This window comes from Propithecus coquereli, unplaced genomic scaffold (genome assembly GCF_000956105.1).
Source record: "Propithecus coquereli isolate 6110/MARCELLA unplaced genomic scaffold, Pcoq_1.0 Scaffold4, whole genome shotgun sequence".
In the NCBI taxonomy this organism is placed as follows: Eukaryota; Metazoa; Chordata; class Mammalia; order Primates; family Indriidae; genus Propithecus; species Propithecus coquereli.
The window spans coordinates 1,968,352-1,989,824 of record NW_012149729.1 but is presented as its reverse complement, the minus strand read 5'-3'; the positions used below and the strand labels follow the sequence as shown (position 1 = coordinate 1,989,824).

General features: G+C 36.7%; 2 protein-coding genes across 2 annotated transcripts in view; both read right to left on the bottom strand.

The window, feature by feature from the left end:
• Window positions 1-21,473, bottom strand: part of CADPS2 (Ca++-dependent secretion activator 2) — a 645,614-nt gene that overhangs the window by 415,342 nt on the left and 208,799 nt on the right. The window lies entirely within an intron of this gene.
• Window positions 1,303-2,593, bottom strand: RNF148 (ring finger protein 148). Its single transcript, XM_012652793.1, has one exon. It carries the CDS (start codon window positions 2,377-2,379, stop codon window positions 1,468-1,470), a length of 912 nt encoding a protein of 303 aa, XP_012508247.1. The 5' UTR covers window positions 2,380-2,593; the 3' UTR covers window positions 1,303-1,467.

Genomic DNA, 21,473 nt, shown 5'->3' with positions numbered 1-21,473 from the left:
ATTTTTGCCAAACTCAATACCACCCCTGCTGAAAGACCCCACAGGCACTGTCTACTCTGCCTACAATTTTGCTACTCTCATGTCAGTGGCACAACATGACTTCAAAGGTAAAGAATGACATGTGAACTAACAAACATGGGCAGCCGTGGCGGCTGCTGACATCCTTCACTGGGAGTGTATCTCAGTGGGATTTTCTCATCAGCTAGGAAGTCAAAGCCAAGCATTTTGATCTTGAACATAAATGTCTCTGATCTCTATGAGCAGGATGCTAAGAGACACTTTTGGTTGGGGCTCCCAAGACTAAGGGAGCTGGTACTTACATGAAATGTGAATCTTCAACATGGTAATTTGTTACACGAGTAGGGAGGAAGAAGGAAAGAGGCCTGCGGGTCCAATAAAAAGAGGCATAAAAAGAAAATAATACTGATATGAAACCTTCAGCACACACTGGGTAAGTTTCTCTTCCTAAAACCATTAATCTGATTTTGTTGCCACATAATCCCCTCCCTTTGTTTTTTCAAAAAAAGTGTAGTACATGTTGTATAGACTCATAAAAGTGTCCCCTAAGTTGGACATCGAAGGTTCAGCATATCCTCCAGAAACAGAGATTTTCATCGATACAACAAAACCCAAATCTTTCTGCCCCTCAGTGTTACATAGGTGTTTATTCATCTCTAGAAAAGCGGAAGATGTAAAAATAAGGCAAAAGATACAATATGGAAAGGCAATTGTACAAAATTTCAGCTCTGCTCAGTTACCAAAATGTCCCAGAGAAACACTCATTTCCATTTGGACAAGAAAAGAGAAGCATTTACTAGAGATAATTCTAGAACATAAATCTGCTACCATAGCTAATGCGCTATGCTAAGATTTAAAGAGCTCTGGCAAACAGAGGTGAATGTTTGCAATGCTGTCCTAAATGAGGACTATAATAACTTAAAACACTTTTAGTTACATAACCAAAAGTACTATCATCGAAAATAATTATTTAGAACACATTATCCATCCAGTCAGGAGCTTTGGAAACCATATTTCCTGGGTATTAACAAAATTAATTAACCATGGAAATCAGAGATATAAATTATTAGGTACCAAAATTAAATAAAATGTGGAGACAAAATGTAAAAACTAGTATTAAAAAAGGAAACTTTAGTATGGATAATTCTCTGCGGCAATGTCATAATCCTAGTAATTTGAAGATAAAAATTAATATTGTTTTTAACATACACTAATGTCCTTATTTGGATAATGGCAAAAATGTCTAACAATTAAAACTGATTAGAAAGACAACAAGTACAAATAGCTGGGCATGATACAGAGTTTTATTTTTAAAACACACGAATTTCACCCTCTTTAGTACTTGGATAGGGAAGTTGAAATTTTCTATGTAAAATGCAGTAAGAGAATTCATTTAATCTTAGTATTTGGGAAGATCTGGTTACATCTTCAGAAGATTCTCTGGGTTTCTTAGGTTTTCAGAATGTCGCACTTGCACATGGGGCATGTCCTCTGGACTAAAAGCCAGGGGTCAATGCATGCCTTATGGAAAAAATGTTTGCAAGTTAAAATACGTACTACATCTTGGGGCTTGTATATGTCAAAGCAAACAACACAATTATCTCCATTTGGATCTAGTTCCTTATCCCCTTCCTTGAGCACTCGCAGTTGAAGCTGACCAATAGCTTTCTTCACATCTGCCTTTATCTGTCTTCGCCTCCTGGTGGAAGAATTGGGCACTCCAGGTCTCCAGGCACAGTACAGGAAAAGGCAGGCAACAGTGGCAGCCAGGAAGGTAAACAGAGACATGACATAATGGCTCAGCCATGGCATGTGCATCCTTCCCACTTCAATGATGGTCGTCACATACACTCCTTTCTGAATCAAGTGCAAAAGTTCCATGCCTTTCAGGTTGCCTATCATCACAGCGACTATATTTTCTGTTCCCTGGTGAGACATGGGAAAGACTTTGTTGCCCGTACCTGGATAATTATAGATGATCACCCCTTTTGCTCCCTTCTCTGCTGCCACGTTGATCTTATGTGTAAAAGTACAGCCTCCCCGTTCAATCAGTGCCAGCCACGAGTCTGCCTGTTCAGGCCTGCTGAAATTGGTCAAAGGATTACAAGCATTCTGATTCCATCCTTCAGGAAGTACCACGGCACCAGACGCCCTTTCCAGAGGAGAATGATTCCCGAACACTCCGCTCTCTCCTAATTCTGATATAATCTGACTTCCCACCCGAAATGTTATATTCAGGTGAGCTGTCCAAATGGCTTTTCCTTCTGAGTCAGGAAGGCTAAGCAGTAGAAAGATGGTAAGCTTTAATAGTTGATTTGAAAAAGAACTATGAGTTGAAGGAGTAATTCTAAGTAGGTTCATTCTTCCATTTGCCTATTAACTAACAAACATGAAAAACAAAACAACATTAGTTGTAAAAGAAAGTAAAAGCCAGCTTCAGTTGTCGGCAGTAGATTGCTAAAGTACATAAATGGAAAAGGTCTTCATGGAATCAAAGCTATCTTGCTCCTTCCAGCATTTTTATTTTTGGTAGATTACCTTTCTTATAATGAAACAAAATAACAAGAGTGGCTATTTGTACCATGTATTTCAAGAAAATTATGACTTCCTAATAGGGAAATTGTGACATCAGAGGTAGTTAAGCCAATCTAAGAGTTTATATTAGTGCACTGCATACCGAAATCTTATTGGTCAAAAACCTACTAAGCAATGAGGCAAGATATATAATAATTTGAATAAACTTTAAAGCAATAAATAAATAGGTAAGACTTTTTTTTTTAAAGCTTTGAGTTTCTGGTTCCAGACAGATTGAAAATCTATCTATCCACTTAACACTATTTGGTTTTCTATCTGTAAGGCAAAGATAAAAAATCATTCCTGTGTTAGCACTTACGTTGTTGGCCTGGTATAGTCCCATTTTCAAGGCAAATTCAACTTCGTTCACTGACATAGCTTCTGAGAACCTACTATGCGCTAGTCATACATGAAGCAGGGAACATATATTGGAGAAGAAAAGAGACCTAATCCTACTATTGTGGAGACTAAGGATTTTGGATGATATCCCAAAGACAAGAGAAACACACCGTAGGGTTCTAAGCCTGGCAAGTGACTTAAATGTATTTCAAAATGTTCACTTTTTAAAAAGTACACCCTGGCTGCTTTATGGGGAAAATGGATTGGAGGAGGAGAAGAATAATGTGGTGAAATGAGCTTAGGCAACAGAAGATAGTGGCTTGGACTCCTGAAGTCGCAGTAAAGATGTAGAGACATAGACAAGTCTGAGAGTTATTGTAAAGGTAGAATTAACAGACTTAGTAATTGGAAAGGTAGCAGTGGGTAGAGGAAAAGATGAACAATCACAAATCACCATATGACTTTATTTTTGCAAACTGTAGAATCTTTACTGCTTTAAAGATGCTTTAAATGTCTACTTTTATTTTAAATCTTTACCTAAAGCCTCTTACAGTGAGTCAATAAATTGGCAACACTCACTCCAGTATTTATTATCTACCATGTATAGGTAATCTATGTATGCAGCATGCTGCAAAGCCCTAGCAAAAAGACCCTGTTACCTACTATGCAAAATGGACATAAAAATTTAAATCACAGACATTGGGAGAGTTTTGTCATTTTGGCAAAAGCATTTATTGTACTCCCTGGCCCATAATATCTTAGTTAATATTAGCTTTTATAAAATAAAATGGCAATCAATCTACTTGTCCCATGCATACAAGTTTGTTCAGGCATGATTCCATTCACATCTGAACTGTCCTCACAGGTAGACTTTTCACATGTTCAAATGGAGTGTGAATTCCTGGATAATCTACTAACGCTGAAAATTGAAGACTCACTAAGAAGCCAGTTCAACATCATCACATTACAGGCTATTTGATAAATTGATGTTTATTTAAACTTTGGGGGTGGGATTAAAAAATAATGTAATTTTGACTTTGCTTTTTTAGTTCACTGATTTTTTTAAGGGTGAAAATTTAATCAGTAACTGTATTTGAGCTCAAAACATACCTCAAATCAAAAGGTTCTTTCCATGGTTGAAAAGACCAATTTGAAGAACTTACTAATTTATTCTATTTTTCTCACTACCAATATATAAGGCAACGATAGAACTCCCCTCTCTTCTTCCCTAGTCTTAGGACAAAAATGGACCTATAAAAGACAATCCTCCATCTCTAACACTGGTTCTCAAGCAGGGGACAATTTTTCCTCCCGGGGGACATTTGGCTATTTTTGGAGACATTCTGATTGTCACAACTTGGGGTGATACTGGCATCTAGTGGGTAAAGGCTAGGGTTGCTGCTAAACATCCTAAAATGCACAGAGAAGCCCCACAATAAGGACTTATCTGGCCCAAAATATCAATAATAAGGTTAAGAAACTCTGTTCTAATGGAACAGCCTTGGGAGAGGAACCATCCCAAAACCCATTCATCTCTGATGGATGATCAGGTCTGAGCCGTCAACACAGAGTATGCTTGTATAATTGGCAACACCACCATCAAGGATGATGCCCTCAATGCAACTCCATTTTCCCAGTTTTCCTGGAATAGAGACAGCAGAGATCTGCACAAGTGACCTATTAGTCCATGAAGTGTAATTACAAATTGCATCTGTTTTATCAGAACCAGACCCAAGAGTCTTCCTGGGGCTAGAATGGTTGAATGGGAGAGAAAGACGGACTGGATGACTGAGGCTACTGCAATCTGTTCCTTTTAGATCATTTATTCAACACATGGATTTTCTTTTTAATAGCCAAATATTAAAAACTTGTTCATTCCATTGAACCTTGTAGGTTGGTTAGAAAGAATTGAAACATATTACTAGGGTTGGCTGATCCAGTGGTTCAAAAAGCCCTGCTCTTTACATCTTTCCATTCTACCTTTTTATGTATGCTAGTATTCCTCTCATGTTGGGCTCCCTGCATGATCCTCCAAGGTGGCTTTTGTTCTAAGTATCAATAGACAGACAACATCCAGAAGCAAAAAGAGATGTTTCTTCCCCCATAACTCTCTTTAAGAGCAAGGAATATTTTTTTCTGAAAACTTACCAGACTTCCCTCAATGTTTCTTTGGCTAGAATTACTTCACAAACTCATGGCTAAGAGAACCCCTGGGAACATGAGTAGAATAATCATGGTTCATCCTGCTGTGGAGAGCCTCTTCCCTGGCTGAGCATATGGCCAGAGGAAGGGTGAAGATTCCAGTGCCCTGACACCAAAGGGAGAAGGTCTGAACTTGAGGGAAAGTAGGTAAACAAAACGGCAGTTAAAGGCTCAAAATTACTGAGATATAACCCCCCAGAATAATACCTAAATAACCATTAACCACAACAAACATGCGATATGCACTATACACAAAGGTACTGACATGAGCCAGAGTCTATGTTAAAGGGGACACAACATGGTTCTGTTCTTAAGAAGGGAATCCTCTAAGCAGGATAAAAGAATTGTAAGCAAATCAAGTGCATATGTGTATGTATCTGATTACTTCCATGTTCCAATTACAATTTTGAGAAGGTTATAACCGTCATTAAGCAAAGGGAAAAAAAATCAACTGATCTCTACTCCTCTGCTATTCTTTGACCTCTACTGGTAAGAATACTCACACTTCCAGAAACTTCTACTCTGATAAAGAAAAAACCTAAATATAATCACATTGCACTACACAGATAGCATCCCTAAGATGTAGGGAAAAACCAAAGAGCCTTCAATAAATTACCTCCAAGTCACAGTATCCAGGGCTATGATATTATGAAAGATCTCTAGGAATCCAGGAAACACACTTATTTTCCATCTAAATTCAAAAATAACTGTATAGGTTTTCTGCAAGGAATTAAAAGCATCATAATGGGACTTGGGGGGACACAATACTGACTCTAAAGTAGTTTACAGAGATTAACAAGAAAGCAAATAATGCTAATAATAAATTTTTTCTGAGAGCAGAATCTTTATTTTTATAAAATTTTTTAATGTTTTCGATATGTATTATTTTGGCAAGCATTCCCTCTAATTACAGCTAATAGTTCAGTGGTTAAAAAAAAAACAAAAACAACTTCATAGTTTCATGTAATAAAACCATCTTATATAAAAGCATTTGGGATGTAACAACTATAATTCTAATCTCCATATGTATTTTTAATAAATTTTGTTGTGTATATTTAAGATATACAACATGATGCTATAACACACACACAGACACAGACACACAGACACACACACACACACACTTTATATATATATGCAGTGGAACAAATCAACATATCCATTATCTGGCAGAGTTACCCATTTTCCCCTGGTGGCAAGTATAGCTATAATCTACCCATTTAGCAAAAATCCTTAATACACTGATACAGTTCCCTCTATAAAATGATCTATTCTATTAATCTCCAGGAGAGCTGGAATTAAATCGTATTCTCATCTTTTTAATACCCAGCTTCTAACATAGTATCTAGCACATCACAGGTTCTCAATAAAGATCGAATTAAACTAATAGTGTCATTATCTGTTGTATTTTAATCTGTAATATTCCTCATGCAATCATGTATCTACTTAATTTTATCTTCAGAAGGGTGATCATTTCAGTAAGAGTACAAAATAGTTAGAATAAGCATAATGAGCTCAACCTTCACTTCTATAGATTTAATACTAATTAAACTCAATTTCTTTTCTTTTTTTTTTTTTTTTTTTGAGACAGAGTCTTACTGTGTTGCCCGGGCTAGAGTGCCGTGGTGTCATCCTAGCTCACAGCAACCTCAAACTCCTGGGCTCAAGCAATCCTCCTGCCTCAGCCTCCCGAGTAGCTGGGACTACAGGCATGTGCCACCATGCCCGGCTAATTTTTTCTATATATTTTTAGTTGTCCAATTAATTTCTTTCTAATTTTAGTAGAGATGGGGTCTCACTCTTGCTCAGGCTGGTTTCGAACTCCTGAGCTCAAACAATCCGCCCGCCTCGGCCTCCCAGAGAGCTAGGATTACAGGCGTGAGCCACCACGCCCGGCCTAAACTCAATTTCTTAGCCATACTTTAATGCAAAGATAAATAAGCATTTGGAATATGACCAAATCCCTTTAAATTGTAATGGGCATAAATCAAACAACATAAATTATACTCTCTTCTTCATTTTGAACACAAGTCAAGATCTATATAACTTTCACAATAAATTGAAAACAACAATTATTTCCTCATTCAATCTACCAAGTTAGAAGACAGAATGGTAATAACAGTGCAGAAACCCATTATTACTACTCTGGAGGAAATGGGGAAAAAATTCACACTATAGCCCTTGCACTAGGAGGTAGAAGGAGTCGTCAAATATCCTTAAGTAAACACAAAATTAAGGATTAGAGTATTTGGTAGTACTGGTATTTTTATTTGAGCCTAGAATAAAATGTGTCTTAGTATTAACTCAACAATTTAGACTGGGTTTTTGCTTGAGGGAGTGAAGAATAGGCAACATATTCAAAAGAGGGAAAAAATATACCCAAGTAGAATCCTTTGAATAACTGCCAGAACTTGTTCTGTTCTCTTGACAGGCTACTCTGCTCCTGTCATTAATAAGATCCAAGGATGGGAAGCAAACGGGTGTGGAGGCTGCTTCTGGGGCTCTGCCATCTCAAAGTCGTCCAAAAACTTTAAAGCGGATTCTAGATCTTCCTAAGTTACAATCAGTCACCGAAGGTTTGCATAAGCTTTGCCTTCCTAAGACAAGTCCAATGGAGCATGGAGTCAGAAATAGCAGGGCAGAGGTGACTGAGGAGATTTTCCCATTTAGATCCTTTATGTTTTTCTAATCACAGGTCACAAAACCCTTTCTTATTTATTATGTAATTTAATCCCTCCTGGGAAGCAGCAGAGGGGGAAAAATGAGTATGGAGTCATCACACTAGCAGAAACAGTATACTGAAGCTCCAGGCTAGTGACAGACCTGTATGAAATCCAGTGTCCGCTACATGCTAGCAGGATGAGGTGAGTCACACTGAGCCTCAGTTTTCTCATCTGTGAGATGGAAAAGTAAGGCCTGCCTCTAAGAGCCATGACAAGTATCAGATGACATATATCATATTGATTTATAAATCACAAAGCATATTGCTAGCTTGGTAGGGGTTCAATAAATGAAGCTTTCTTCTTCCCAATCCTGAAAAGCCTCTTTCTTCCATTTTTTCCACCTAATAAAATTCATCTCATCCTTCAAGATCCATCTCAATTTCCCTTTCGTGATCTCCCTAGCCAACACAACCTGCTCCTATGACACACTATTTTTGCACCTATAAAAGTCATTTAATTTCAGCTTACATATAGTCAGATGCGCATACGTCTGTTAATACTTTCACTCGGTTTAGAATATCTTATAAGGAGTGGTCTTGTCCTATTCATTTTTTAAAATACTGTTTGCTCCCTCTTGTCCCTATACTAGCATAATAAAATTTGCTCAAGGTCCCTGATGAATGTTTGATTTTCAAGCACTTACTCTTCAAAATATTAAGACATATCAGCAGCTTTTACAACGTATGCTTTATACAATCACCCACTAAAAAAACAAAACAAGCAATGATTTGACAAGTCTTCCCTCAACTAAGAATTACATTGACAACAATTGTCCAGAAAAAGAATTATTTAATATCACAGGATCAGAGGCCATCTGTCTTACATTTTCTCTCCAAAAGTCAAGAATAAATTTTACCTACATCTCTGTATCTGAAAAATGGACTAAACATGGAATAATATGCAACCTTAAAGTAACAACTATTTCTAATATATAAGCAAGCTTTTATTGGATTAAAAATCCTCCTCTAATTATTTTATATAAATTAATTTATAGCTGTTCTCTCAAGATACATAGATATCAAGTCATAAGCCCCAAATGGTCATTATCAAGAGGAAACTATACTGGATTAATTATGTATACCTTGATACCTCAAAGAAAGCCTTAACATCATATCATCAGTAATAATTAAAGCAAAAATTTCTAACCACAACCAACTTTCTCTTCAACCCAGAATGCCCTCTAATCCCTCCGCAAGATGCATCAAATCCTGCAATCCCCACAAAACTTCCCTGATTAATCTAGTCAAGACTGATCTCTTTCTACTATGAACTATTACAATTTATTTAAAAAAATTTTGTATTTATACCATTTTACAGTAAAAAGGTATATAAAATATATGTACATTTTTAAAATAAAAAACACATATCTCTTAAGATACAAGCACTATTTTCTTCATTTTTCTACATTCTTTTAGGAAATTATTTGTATACTGTCTTCTGATATTATTTTGTAGGCATTGAAAACAATGTTAATTTACTTTTTGCCTTCTTACAAAGGTTGTCTTTATCTCTCAAATTATAAGATTTTTGAGGATAGGACTTTGTGATTTTCCTCTGTATTCCTACTGGACCTAGTATACTGATTTGCATAAAATCAATTCCTTATTTGATTTGATTTAAAAAGGTGGTTCTCTGGCATAATTAAGGGCCTACCATTTCCTATTACTTTTCTTACTCCTTCTAGGAGCACAATCCAAGAACCACCTACTTAATATTTACACTATTGATTCTTTCACACATTCATTCAAATATTTGTCAAGAACCTACTATGTGTACTATACTAGGTTCTTGGGCTAGAGCAGTGATAAAAAAAAGAACAATTTCCTGTCCTAATTAATCTTTCATGTGCCCAGGGATTCAAAGATGGGCTTATAGTTGCATCTTATCCAAAAAGCTTATAAACAACAGAAATTTATTTTGCACAGTTCTGGAGGCTAGGAATTCCAAGATCAAGGAAGATTTGTGTCTAGTGAGGGCCCATTTTCTAGCTCACAGCACCTTCTTGCTCTGTTCTCATACACGGTAGAGGGATAAAGTGTCTCTCTCAGGCCTTTTTTTTTTTTTTTTTATCTTGAAGTACCTCACTTATTTTTTTTCTTTTAATTTTTTTTAATTTCAAAATATTACAGGGGAAAATATTTTTGGCTACATGTATCAATTTTGTTATGCTTGAGTCAGGGTTATAAGTGTGCCCATCACCCAGATAGTGTTCATTGTACCCGTTAGGTGGGTCTCTTTTATAAGAACACTAATCCCACTCAAGAGGGCGCCAACCTCCATGATCTAATCACCTCCCAAAGCCCCCACTTCCTAATACCATCACCTTGGGAGTTAGGATCTCAACATCCTAAGGAGGACATTCACACCCTGGCACACAGAAAGATAAATCCTGCCCTAAAATGGTGTAGTTTATTCAACACATAGTTCTGACATCCCAAGGTACCACTTTCCCTAGTATATTTCATTCAATTAAAAATACAGCAGTCCATTACAGCACGTTTGTTCACAAAGTTTCCTTGATTCAGACCTCACAAAGCTTATAAATTTTATATTTAAAAACATCTTTGTTTTATATAATATTTCATCGTTGGTCTGCTTAGTTTTACTGGAAATAACAACTATTAAATTTCACAGGTTTAATTAATTCTTAAGCCAGACTGCCTGGGCTTAAACTTCCTGTATCTACACTAGCTCTGCAACCTCGGGCAGGTTATCTAAACTTATATGCCTTAGTTCCCTTAGCTGTGAAACAAAGATAATAATAGTACCAAATTTTTAGGACTCTTTTAAGAATTAAATGAGATAATGCATAGTATTTAAAGCACTTAGAACACTGCTTGGCTCATACACAAACTAATATGTGTTCACCGTCACTACCCATCATTATATATATTTATTATTTATTTACTGATTGATTGAGACAGAGTCTCGCTCTGTTGCCCGGGCAAGAGTGCCGTCCTAGCTTATAGCAACCTCAAACTCCTGAGCTCAAGCAATCCTCCTGCCTCAGCCTCCCAAGTAGCTGGGACTACAGGTGTGCACCACCACACCTGGCTAAATTCTTTTTTTTTTTCTATTTTTAGTTGCCCAGCTAATTTTTAGTAGACATAGGGTCTTGTTCTTGCTTAGGCTAGTCTCAAACTCTCGACCTCAAGTGATCCTCCCACCTCAGCCTCCCAGAGTGCTAGAATTACAGGCATGAGTCACTGTGCCCAGCCCATTATCTTAAATCATAATCTTACTTAATTTACTAGATAAGAATGATTCCGAGGTCTTTAAGGAATTTTTCAATCTTATAATTCTAAGGAAATCTCTATGTTTACATAAAATATTGGTATAATTTTTCCACATATAACATTCACCCTTGAATATTAGTGATCTATTTATACAGATGCCTGTTAATATCTCCAGATTAACAGCCATATTTGCCCATTAGGAACAAAGTACTTCATGATTCATAAAGGATTCATGAAAACAATTACAGAACTTGTTTATTATGAACATTATAATGTGTGGGCCAACTTCAAACAAAAGGTCTTTTTTTGGTTCCCTCACACCCACAAACCACCCATAAAACAAATGAGTAAAACAAAGAAGTAAAGCTTTTGATTAGATCTCTTGGCACAATATTTTTCAATATGTTGACAAAGAGCCTTGTTTCACCAACTAATTATTACATTATTAATCCATGTCAAACTTCAAGAACATTCATGTCACCAATGATTCAAAATTTAATTTCACAATCAAGGAAAAGAGGAGGTTGTTTTCATGTGACAAACCAAGTGTTTGTAACACACACACACACACACAAAAAAAAAACAAAAACAAAAAAACAGTTTTAGCAAGACCTAGAGGTAAATTACTGTTATTCTGATTGGTGTCTATTTAATTGAAAAGTTTATACTAACAGATATTATTCAGCCAGGAAAAGTAAATGATTGATATTCCATTTAAATCCAGAGGAAAATTGACATGGTTGATCCAAAAATACATGTGAGTGACAGTCCGACATCTGCAAGTATATATACTGAACAGAGTATTCATTGTTTCTATCCGATCTACAATGTTTGAATTATTTCCAGTTGTCCTAAGATTTTAGCTTGATGTTCTGTCTCATTTTACTTACACTTGCATTTTAAAATCTTTATTAAATTTCTTCTTTTAATACTTTAATCAATCATTTGTAAAAAAAAAAAATCAAACAATAAGTGGAATCCTAGGTAAAACAATTGTAGAAAGACTCCATGGTAAACTGGAAAGACGGGGCTACACAAAATTTGCTTTTTTTACATTTATGTCTCAACAAAATCACATGTACACAATGGGCTACTCAGGGTAAAGAATAGATCATCAAGAGCAGACTAGCACAAAACCCACTGCTATACACAGGAATACGCCTATTTACCTCAAGGTGTTTGGTACAACGTTCTCAAACTGTACTAGCTAATAGTTCAGGTATAATGCTTATAATTTGCTGAATAATAGTAACTTGCGATGCTACTGTTATTAATAACAAGTTTCAATTTGAATCTTTACTGAATGCTTGTTGTTTAGCCCTCTATTTATCTCATTTAAAATTCATAATAATGCAATGAAGTAGATGCTATTAGAATCTCATTTTATAAATCAGAAAACTGAAACCAAGCAAGTAATCTGTTAAACACTACACAGTTAGTTAAGTGGATAAACCAGGATTTGACTCCTATGTCTATCTGAATGTCTTCTAACCCAATTACTTTTGTTTTTTATAACTAGGTCCAAATGCATAATTATTAATATTTTCCATATTGGATAATGACCAATAGCAATGTTTTTGATGCTGAGTTAATCCCCCACTTTTTTTCTAAATTTAACTCATTACAGGAAATGCACTGTTGGGGTTTTCCAACAAGCATCAGCTATGCTTCCATCTGTTATATTTAAAGCATTGTTCATTTTGCCAATTATACACACATCTATTTTATTCTTTAACGTCATCATAAAGGCTAATTATAGAATATTCAATAAAATTAATGGGGGTTTGATTTTAAGTATTTTTAGGATACAATATTAAAAAAAGAAAAATAAAGAATTATGAAATACTCACGTATTCATCAATCAACTTTAACGAACCTTAACTTGTCGGACACACATTCATTTCCTAGGGCTTTTGTAACAAAAAACCACAGACTGGATGGCTTGATACAACAGTAATTTATTTTGTCACAGTTCTGGAGGCTAGAACTCTAAAACCAAGGTATTGGTAGGGTTGGTTCCTACTTTAGGCTCTGAGGGAGAATCTGCTCCATGTTTCTCTCCTAGCTTCTGGGGGTTGCCAGTAATCCTTGGTGTCCCTTGGTTTGCAGACACATCCCTTCAATCCCTGCCACAAGCCAAGGAAGTCAAAGAATGTCAACAGCCACCAAAAGCTGGAAGGCGGCTTCTCCCCTAGAGCTTCTAGAGAAAGTGAAGCCTTGTTGACACCTTGATGTCAGATTTCTGTCCTCCACAACTGTGAGAAAATATATTTATGTTATTTTAAGCAACGCAGTTTGTGGCAATTTGTTACAGCAACTGCATCAAACTAGTACAGCTTATTGGTCATTTAGGTTTCCTATTCTTTGAACTGTTACTCGTATCTCTTGTTCACATTGTTCAGGGATTATTTACCTTTTCATACTAATGTACCTGAGTTCTGTATACATCTTAGATTATAATCTTAGTTGTTTATAAGGACTATAATGTCTCTTTCAGTCTTTGGCAGCTGCTGTCCCTAGTTGGGATGAGTCAGGCCTTATAACCCTGCCTCCTAGGTTAGGGTTCTCTTTCTAGAACCCAGCTAGCAAAGTGGTGACTTGAGTCTATGGATAAGCCACAAGAATCCACGTCTGTCTCTTCTGTGACCCACATGGGATTTCTATGCCTTGCAATTTAAAAGCAGCAAATATTGTTCTGCCTATGCCCGAAAAGCATGAAAAGATCCTCTCTTCTATACACAGCCCAAACTGAGGTCATGCTTCTTTGAATAATGTCTGGAATATATAGTTCCGCTTCTAAAAAGAAAGCTACTTTCCCATGGACACAGACAACTGCATTCATTTTCCATGGTGAAAACTCTCCCTGGTATAAGGCTTAAAACCTCTCAACACAATTTATTGCAAAGGAAACAAAAGCAAATTGTACAACTATAAATACTCTGGCAAGGGTAATAGTCTAGAAGAATAGAGGGTGAAGAGGCTCCCAGCCAGCAGAAAGCTCCACACACAAAGACAGGCATGCCTGGTTTCTCCTTCCAACTTCATCCAGCAGGTAAATCAGTAGAGGAAGGAGTCAAAGGTAGAGAGGGAGGCATTGACTGTTCTAATATGACGGTTCTTGGAAGGGGTGGCGGGTGGAGGCAGGCCTAGAAAGGGAACAATTGATTTATAAACAAGAAAACAGAATCCAAAGGAAATAATGGGGCTTACCCTCTACTTGGAATGTGAACATGTCTTTATTCCACCGCAGGACAAAATGAAATTGCAAATGTTGACAATTTTGTAATATATGTGCATTATATCTGATTTTCAATACCTCGACAACATTTGTCACTTAAGGAAACTTTATAATGAACTAAATGGCAAAACGAAGACTCTTTTTGTAGTGTGAATAATACATCCTAATATATCTATTCTTCACATTCATACTTTTAAAGTCAAGATATAATTTACCCTACAGCTTGTTTTCAACATATTTGACATTATCTGTCACTTTTTATCATTTTGAGTTAATTTTTCAAATAGGCTTGTCAAAACCCAATTAAGAAGTTATCTCCTCTTCTCAGTTTGGTCCCACCAAGCAAGATGACAGATATTTAGTAGCAATGCCTGAGGAGTCTGGCAACTTCAAAAATGCGTAAGCTGAAGGTACAAACACAAAAAATACAGACTATAAATAATTCTTGTTGCAATTTTTTAAATTCAAATAAACAAGAACATTAAACTCATAAAGACCACATAAAAATTTTTATGAAAATTATAAGCCACTGACTTAGGATACTTAATGTATGATACTGCTTAGATTTTTCTATCTGGAAGTTATATTGGAACTGAAAAGGTAATATCTTTCATATCCAAAAGTAAATGGTAAAAATGAAGTAGCTTCAAGATTAGAGCAAGTAAACAATACTTTAATATAGAAAACCTTCTTACACAACATTCAGCAACTGAAATCTTTCCATCCCTTTCATTTTAAGCTAATGGGCCTTAAATTTAAGAATGCATCTTGGAGAGGGCACAAGTATTTCCCCCATGCAGTAAAATTACTGGACAGAAAATACTTAAATACTACTTATCTCCCAGCACAACAGCAATATAATCCACATGCTTTACTTTAAAAAAAAAAAAAAAAACCACACAGAGTTTATGAAGGTGGAAAGTTTATATGTGTAGTTTATACAATTCAACCATTACCTCTTAATCTGATTATTCAAAGCATTTTATATCCATATTCTCCATTATATTCCTACATATTTGGAAGTTTTTGGACATGGAAAAATGGGAAGGGGGAAAACAGTGTGGGAGGGGCAGAAAAAAGCAGGCAACAGGGGAGAGAGGGAAAAAGGAGGGAGCAGAGGAGAGAAGAGGATGGGGAAAAGGAAGGAAGGAGGAGGAAAAGTGGGAGGTTTAGGGAAAGTTGCCTGGAGGATATGACCAGGGAGCTCAGTCTCACAGGACAGGTAGAGATCTTCAGGTAGATAAGGGTGGGTCAGGGTCTTCTAAATGGGAGACAGAATAATGAAAAGCAAGTTATATATGGCATGTTCAGCTAACTACAGGTTTTTCTCCATTGCTAAACCACCAAGTGAGCATAAGGAAGCTTGATGAAATGAGGGGATAAATTTTGGCAGGGAACTGACCAAACAGTGCCATGTTAAGGTTTTTATGATCCAAGCATTACAATGCAACCCTAAAGGAAGAACCAAACTCTGTGAAGCAGAGAAGCTGAAACACTGACTACCTACTAGAGGACAAGGTCATGGTCTCAGCACCCTATCAGCTGGTTTGGGATAACAGAAAATAGAAAAAATAGAAGGAACTTGTGACTCAGTCGGAGAGAAAGTGCTCAACAATCCATGGTCATGGTGGATTCTAGCCCGTGTTCTCCTCCAACCTGACTTTTGTGGAACCTGCAGCGTTCTTCTTTGCCACTTATTGTTTTGATAATAAAACTTCCGAGGACTGTCATCCTAGGTCATAAATTTACACAATTTTGAAGAATCAAGTAAAGTAAAAGTATAAGTCCCTCTGCATCATACAGACTCAGTCCCCTTTGACTTGTCATCGATGGCATGGGCAAGCCAGGGTCTTTGGGTGCAGGAGGAGGCAACCACAGCCACGAGGCAACCACAGCCACCAGGCACCACAGAGGGCCCTGGGGGGACAGCTGACTGATGCAGAGAGCTCTGCAAAGAGGGGAAGGAAGGAGAGAGGGGAAGGAAGGAGAGAGGGAAAGGAAGGAGAGAGGGAAAGGAAGAAAGTAAGATGTGTTTTGGGGCTTTTTGATAAAGGCCAGTCTTACTGGAGATAGGTGATTTCTCATTGTGGTTTTGATTTGCATTTCCCTGATGATTAGAGATGTTGAGCATTTTTTCATATGTTTTCCATTATTCTGTCTTCTTTTGAAAAGTTTCTGTTCATGTCCTTTGCCCACTTTTTGATAGGGTTGTTTTATTTTTTCTTGTTGATTTTTCTGAGTTCTAAATAGATTCTGGTTATCAGCCCTCTGTCGGATTTGTAGTACGCAAAAATTTTCTCCCATTCTGTGGGTTGCCTGTTTGCTCTTGTGACAGTTTCTTTGGCTGTGCAGAAGCTTTTTAATTTGATCAGGTCCCATTTATTTATTTTTGTTGTTGCTGTAATTGTCTTTGGGGTCTTCTTCATAAATTCTTTGCCTAGGCCAATGTCTAGAAGAATATTTCCAACATCTTCCTCCAGAATTCTAATAGTTTCACTCCTTAGGTTTAAATCTGTGACCCAGCGTGAGTTGATTTTTGTGAGAGGTAAGAGGTGTGGATCCAGATTCAGTCTTCTACATGTTGGCGTGGATGCGTAGAGATAGGAACACACACACGCTGCTGGTGGGACTGCAAATTAGTGCAACCTCTGTGGAAAGCAATATGGAGATACCTTAAAGAGATACAAGTAGAACTACCATTTGATCCAGCAATCCCATTACTGGGCATCTACCCAAAAGAACAAAAGTCGCTCTATGAAAAAGACACCTGCACTCGAATGTTCATAGCAGCACAATTCACAATTGCAAAGATGTGGAAACCACACAAGTGTCCATCAATACATGAGTGGATTAATAAAATGTGGTATATGTATACCATGGAGTACTATTCAGCTTTAAGAAACAATGGTGATATAGCACCTCTTGTATTCTCATGGAAAGCGCTGGAACACATTCTACTAAGCAAGGTATCCCAAGAATGGAAAAATAAGCACCACATGTACTCACCATCAAATTGGTATTAGCTGATCAACGCTTAAGTGCACATATAAGAATAACATTTATTGGATAGGGGGAGGGGGGAGGGAGCAGGAGAGGACGGGCATATGCACAAACAATGAGTGCGATGTGCACGTCCTGGGGAATGGACACACTTGAAGCTCGGACTTGGGGGGAGGCGGGGGAAGGGCATCATACGTAACCTAATCATCTGTACCCCCATAATATGCTGAAATAAAAAAATAAATAAATAAATCTTCACTCCTCCCCCCCCAAAAAAAAAGTAAGACGTGGAAGGGGTGTGAAAGAGAACAAGCCAATGGCCTCATGCATGGAATTCTGCATGAGGAGAGCAAGCTGGATGTCCCCAAACACAGCCCTTCCTCTCTGCTCTGAACTTGCTCCAATCATGCACTCCTCTGACTATCCTTCTGTTAAATAAAGTAGGGGGCCAAGTTCACACCAGGACTACCACCTGCAAGTGCACTGGAGCATACAGTGAAGTCAATTTAAAACACAAAGGCACACTGGGCAGAAGGGGAAGAGAAAAGGCTGGTCTCTTGTTTTCATCCTAACCTGCATGAACAGAGGTTAAGTATATTTAATATCTTTTCTCTTGAAGGGTCCTTCACATCCATCTACAATCATCACTGGTTTAACACCTTCTGTCCATGCAGCACCATCAAATGTGTATACAATTTTATAGGAAAAGTGGAAGACTACCTAGGATGGGAATTAAATTCTTCTGTGTGACATAGAAATTTTTAGAACAGAGAACTCAATAGTCAAGCTGAAAGGTCAGCAGTATGAAAGAATTACATATATTCCAAGGTGACTGAAAAAAATCACAAAGGGAGAAAATCATCATTTACGGCTTCATCGAAGTCTTGCACAGACTAAAATTCATTGGGGAAAGAAAAACCAACCTCTCTACAACTATTTGTTATAACTTAAGAAGTAAAAGGCCATATAAACCATCTCAAAGAGGAAAGCACTTGCTCAAAAGAGGAGAATTCTTACAACAGAAAACCATTATTATCAAAATAATGTTTTCTAAACATTATGCTTGAATTAAACAATGTGGTCTCCTAATTTTGGAGCACTGAACTATTTCAATTCCAAATAATCAGTGGACACTCAAATGATGGCTGAGTAGAAATAAAATAAATATGACTATCATATTAAAGGTGTCAATCAGACATAATGAGTCATTCTAATTTTAAAGACAATGAATGAATGTCATAGTGAAAACATAACAATGTCATTAAATACAACTATTATAATTTCTAAATGTGATTTGAGAGGATATGCCAAACATTTGGAAACCAAATTAAAAACACATAAAAGCAGTACTAATGCTGTTGTAAATGTATATTCTTAAATATACTTTGACAGTAAATAAAGTTTAAGGTATTATAAAAGTATAAAAGATAACTCCATAGAGGTATATACATGGGAAACTTTTGGGGTATTCTAATACATTCTTAAAGATAATATATCTCCTATAATGTTCCTGAAAGTGAATCACCTAGACTCTGACTGAAAACTGGATGTTCATAAGATTACTGCCACATATAAAACTACCCATGAGAGATAACATGTAGAATTCATTATTGCTGTTTAGGATACTATTAAGTCTAGTGCTATAAAGTTGCCTTTTTTGCTACATCAAAAATGGCCAAATATTGGCAGTTTCATAAGATTCAACCTAAAAGTTATCATTTAAAATGTAATGTGTTCCAGGCATTATGCTAAGTATGTTAACATGCTTAACTTACTTTTCACAGCTTCATGAGTAATTTGCATAATATCAATTTCTATGTGCATAATATTTTTACTTTGAGGTAGGTGCCAGCACATTCAAGTCCTCTAGGTTTGCTCAATACAAAGAGGAAAACGTTAAAAGAGAGACATGGTCTCCAATGGTATCCTACTCCAAGCTGGTAAAGTGGACCAGGGCAATTTTAATAATTAACTGCTGCCTAACATCTGTCTCTTCCTGTAGACTCTGGGCTCTTTGAAGTCACAGACCTTGCCTCATTCATCTTTGTATTTCCAGGGCATATGGCAGTACATGACTAGCCCTTCAATAAATGTTTATTTAATTAGATGAATTTTTTAATTCAGACAAATTGATAATTTAGTGCCTACTATATGCTCAATACTGCATAAACTACGGTATCCTGCTCTGAAAGAGCTCATAATTATGAGAAGTTAGTACACATGATATAAATTAAGTCCTGAATTGTGCAAAACCATGGCAGATACTTGTGGGAAAACAATGCTCTAGCTAATGATAATAATAGCAGCTCACATTTAGCTCAGGCACTGTGGATAGCAATTGAGATTAATTAATTGGTTTAATCATCAACCATCCTGGGAGGCAAGTACATTATCATCTCGATTTTACAGATGAAGAAACTCTATTACATAAACTACAACAGTCATATAGATCTGGAATTCCAACCCAGATAGAAACTAAACCCAAAACCCCCAATGTTTTTTCACCTGGTTTTTTTTTTTCATGTTTAAACTCTATTTCCTCTGTGATGAAACTTTTAAAAGTCCTGTTAGTCAGAAATTTCTAAGCATTTTTGTAACATAAACCTCTTGGCAGTCTCTTAAAGCCTATGAATCCCTTCTCAGGATAATGCTTTTTAAAGCATAAAATTAAGTCCATAGGATTACAGAGAAAATTAAAGTAAAATAAATGAAACTTAACAACATCATAGAAAGGCATTTAAAGTTAAAGAGCATTTCCCTGATTAACGAAGGGGTAATCTTATAAAATGGATTCGGTGACGAAGTGGGCTTCCCCATCAAAAGCCACAGCGATGCCACTGCTCACAGCACCAACTTGGAGTTTTCCCTCAAGAAAAATATGGCTTTGCTGACGCTGAGTTTAGTTAAGGAACCAAGAGTACCAGAAAGCCTAACAGCTACGAACATCCCCTTAAAAGGATTATAAACAGATATGAGTGTAAACTCTTTCTGAACTGTGGCGCCGGTCCAAAGTATTAAAATTTTGTGCTATAACATAGCACAAAATTAAGCACCTCAGACCCGTCAAGGCCCTACCCTGGCAGTGTGTTAACTCTAAATTGAGTACTCCCTCTTTGTGTCTGGGAATTAGAGATTGCTGCACTGAAGTAAGCACATATGTTCTTGATGGCTACCTAGCTTGGGTTAAATTTCTAGATAATTGACCAAATTGAGAATTTACTCCAGGTTTACTCACCCACAGCCCATCTGTAAAGACGTAATGTCCTTTATATAAGAATATAGAAGGAGAAGAAAAAAGAAGATGAAGAGTTAACAGAGAGGTCTAGCCCTGCCTTCCACCACAAATTTGCTAGGTGGGCATGAAAAATCCACACTCTCATTTTCTCCTAAAACTGCATGAAGAAAGAGGATGAAAATGCTCAAACAAGACGATTTCCTCAACTATCTTCAAGCAACAAAATTCTACAGTCTATGCATTATCCAGTCTCTGTAACAAAATGGATGCCATCAAGAATGCAGGCAACTCTACAGAACACACTGACAGGCAGCAGAAACCCAGATACCCTAATGGAAATAGGAATCTCAGATATGAAAACACATTTTCCAGATCCTTATAAAACATTTAATTTAAAATGCCATCCTTAGAATACAAGAAAATATGATATGAAATAAAAATGCTAATATCAAAAGTAACAAATATAATGTGATCTGCAGAATTTAATGCAAATTTAAAACCTCACTTCTCATTACTGGTTATGGATTTCATCTATGAATGTGCTGACCTTTTTTTTATCCCCTCCTGCCACAGGCTGCCAATCTTGGTTTACTTAGCGATCACCAATTCACTGTGAAAAAATAGGCCTTTTCCATGGCATTATTGCAAAGTTTAAAAGAGATTTTGACAGGTCAAACATCCCTTGGAATATGAAAAGTAAATCTTTCTATTCTGAAGTAAAAATGACAAAAAAACTTTCATCAAAATATTTAAATGCTCATCTTCCCAGTTCCTCTCCCTCTAGCTCATACACAAGACCAAGTAATACAGTGTACATATCAATCCTAAAAAAGCAAGGTATTTACCTAAAATGAAACAAAATGCCTTGAAAGGCTCTCAGTTTTCAAAATCCAGTCATTAAATAATTG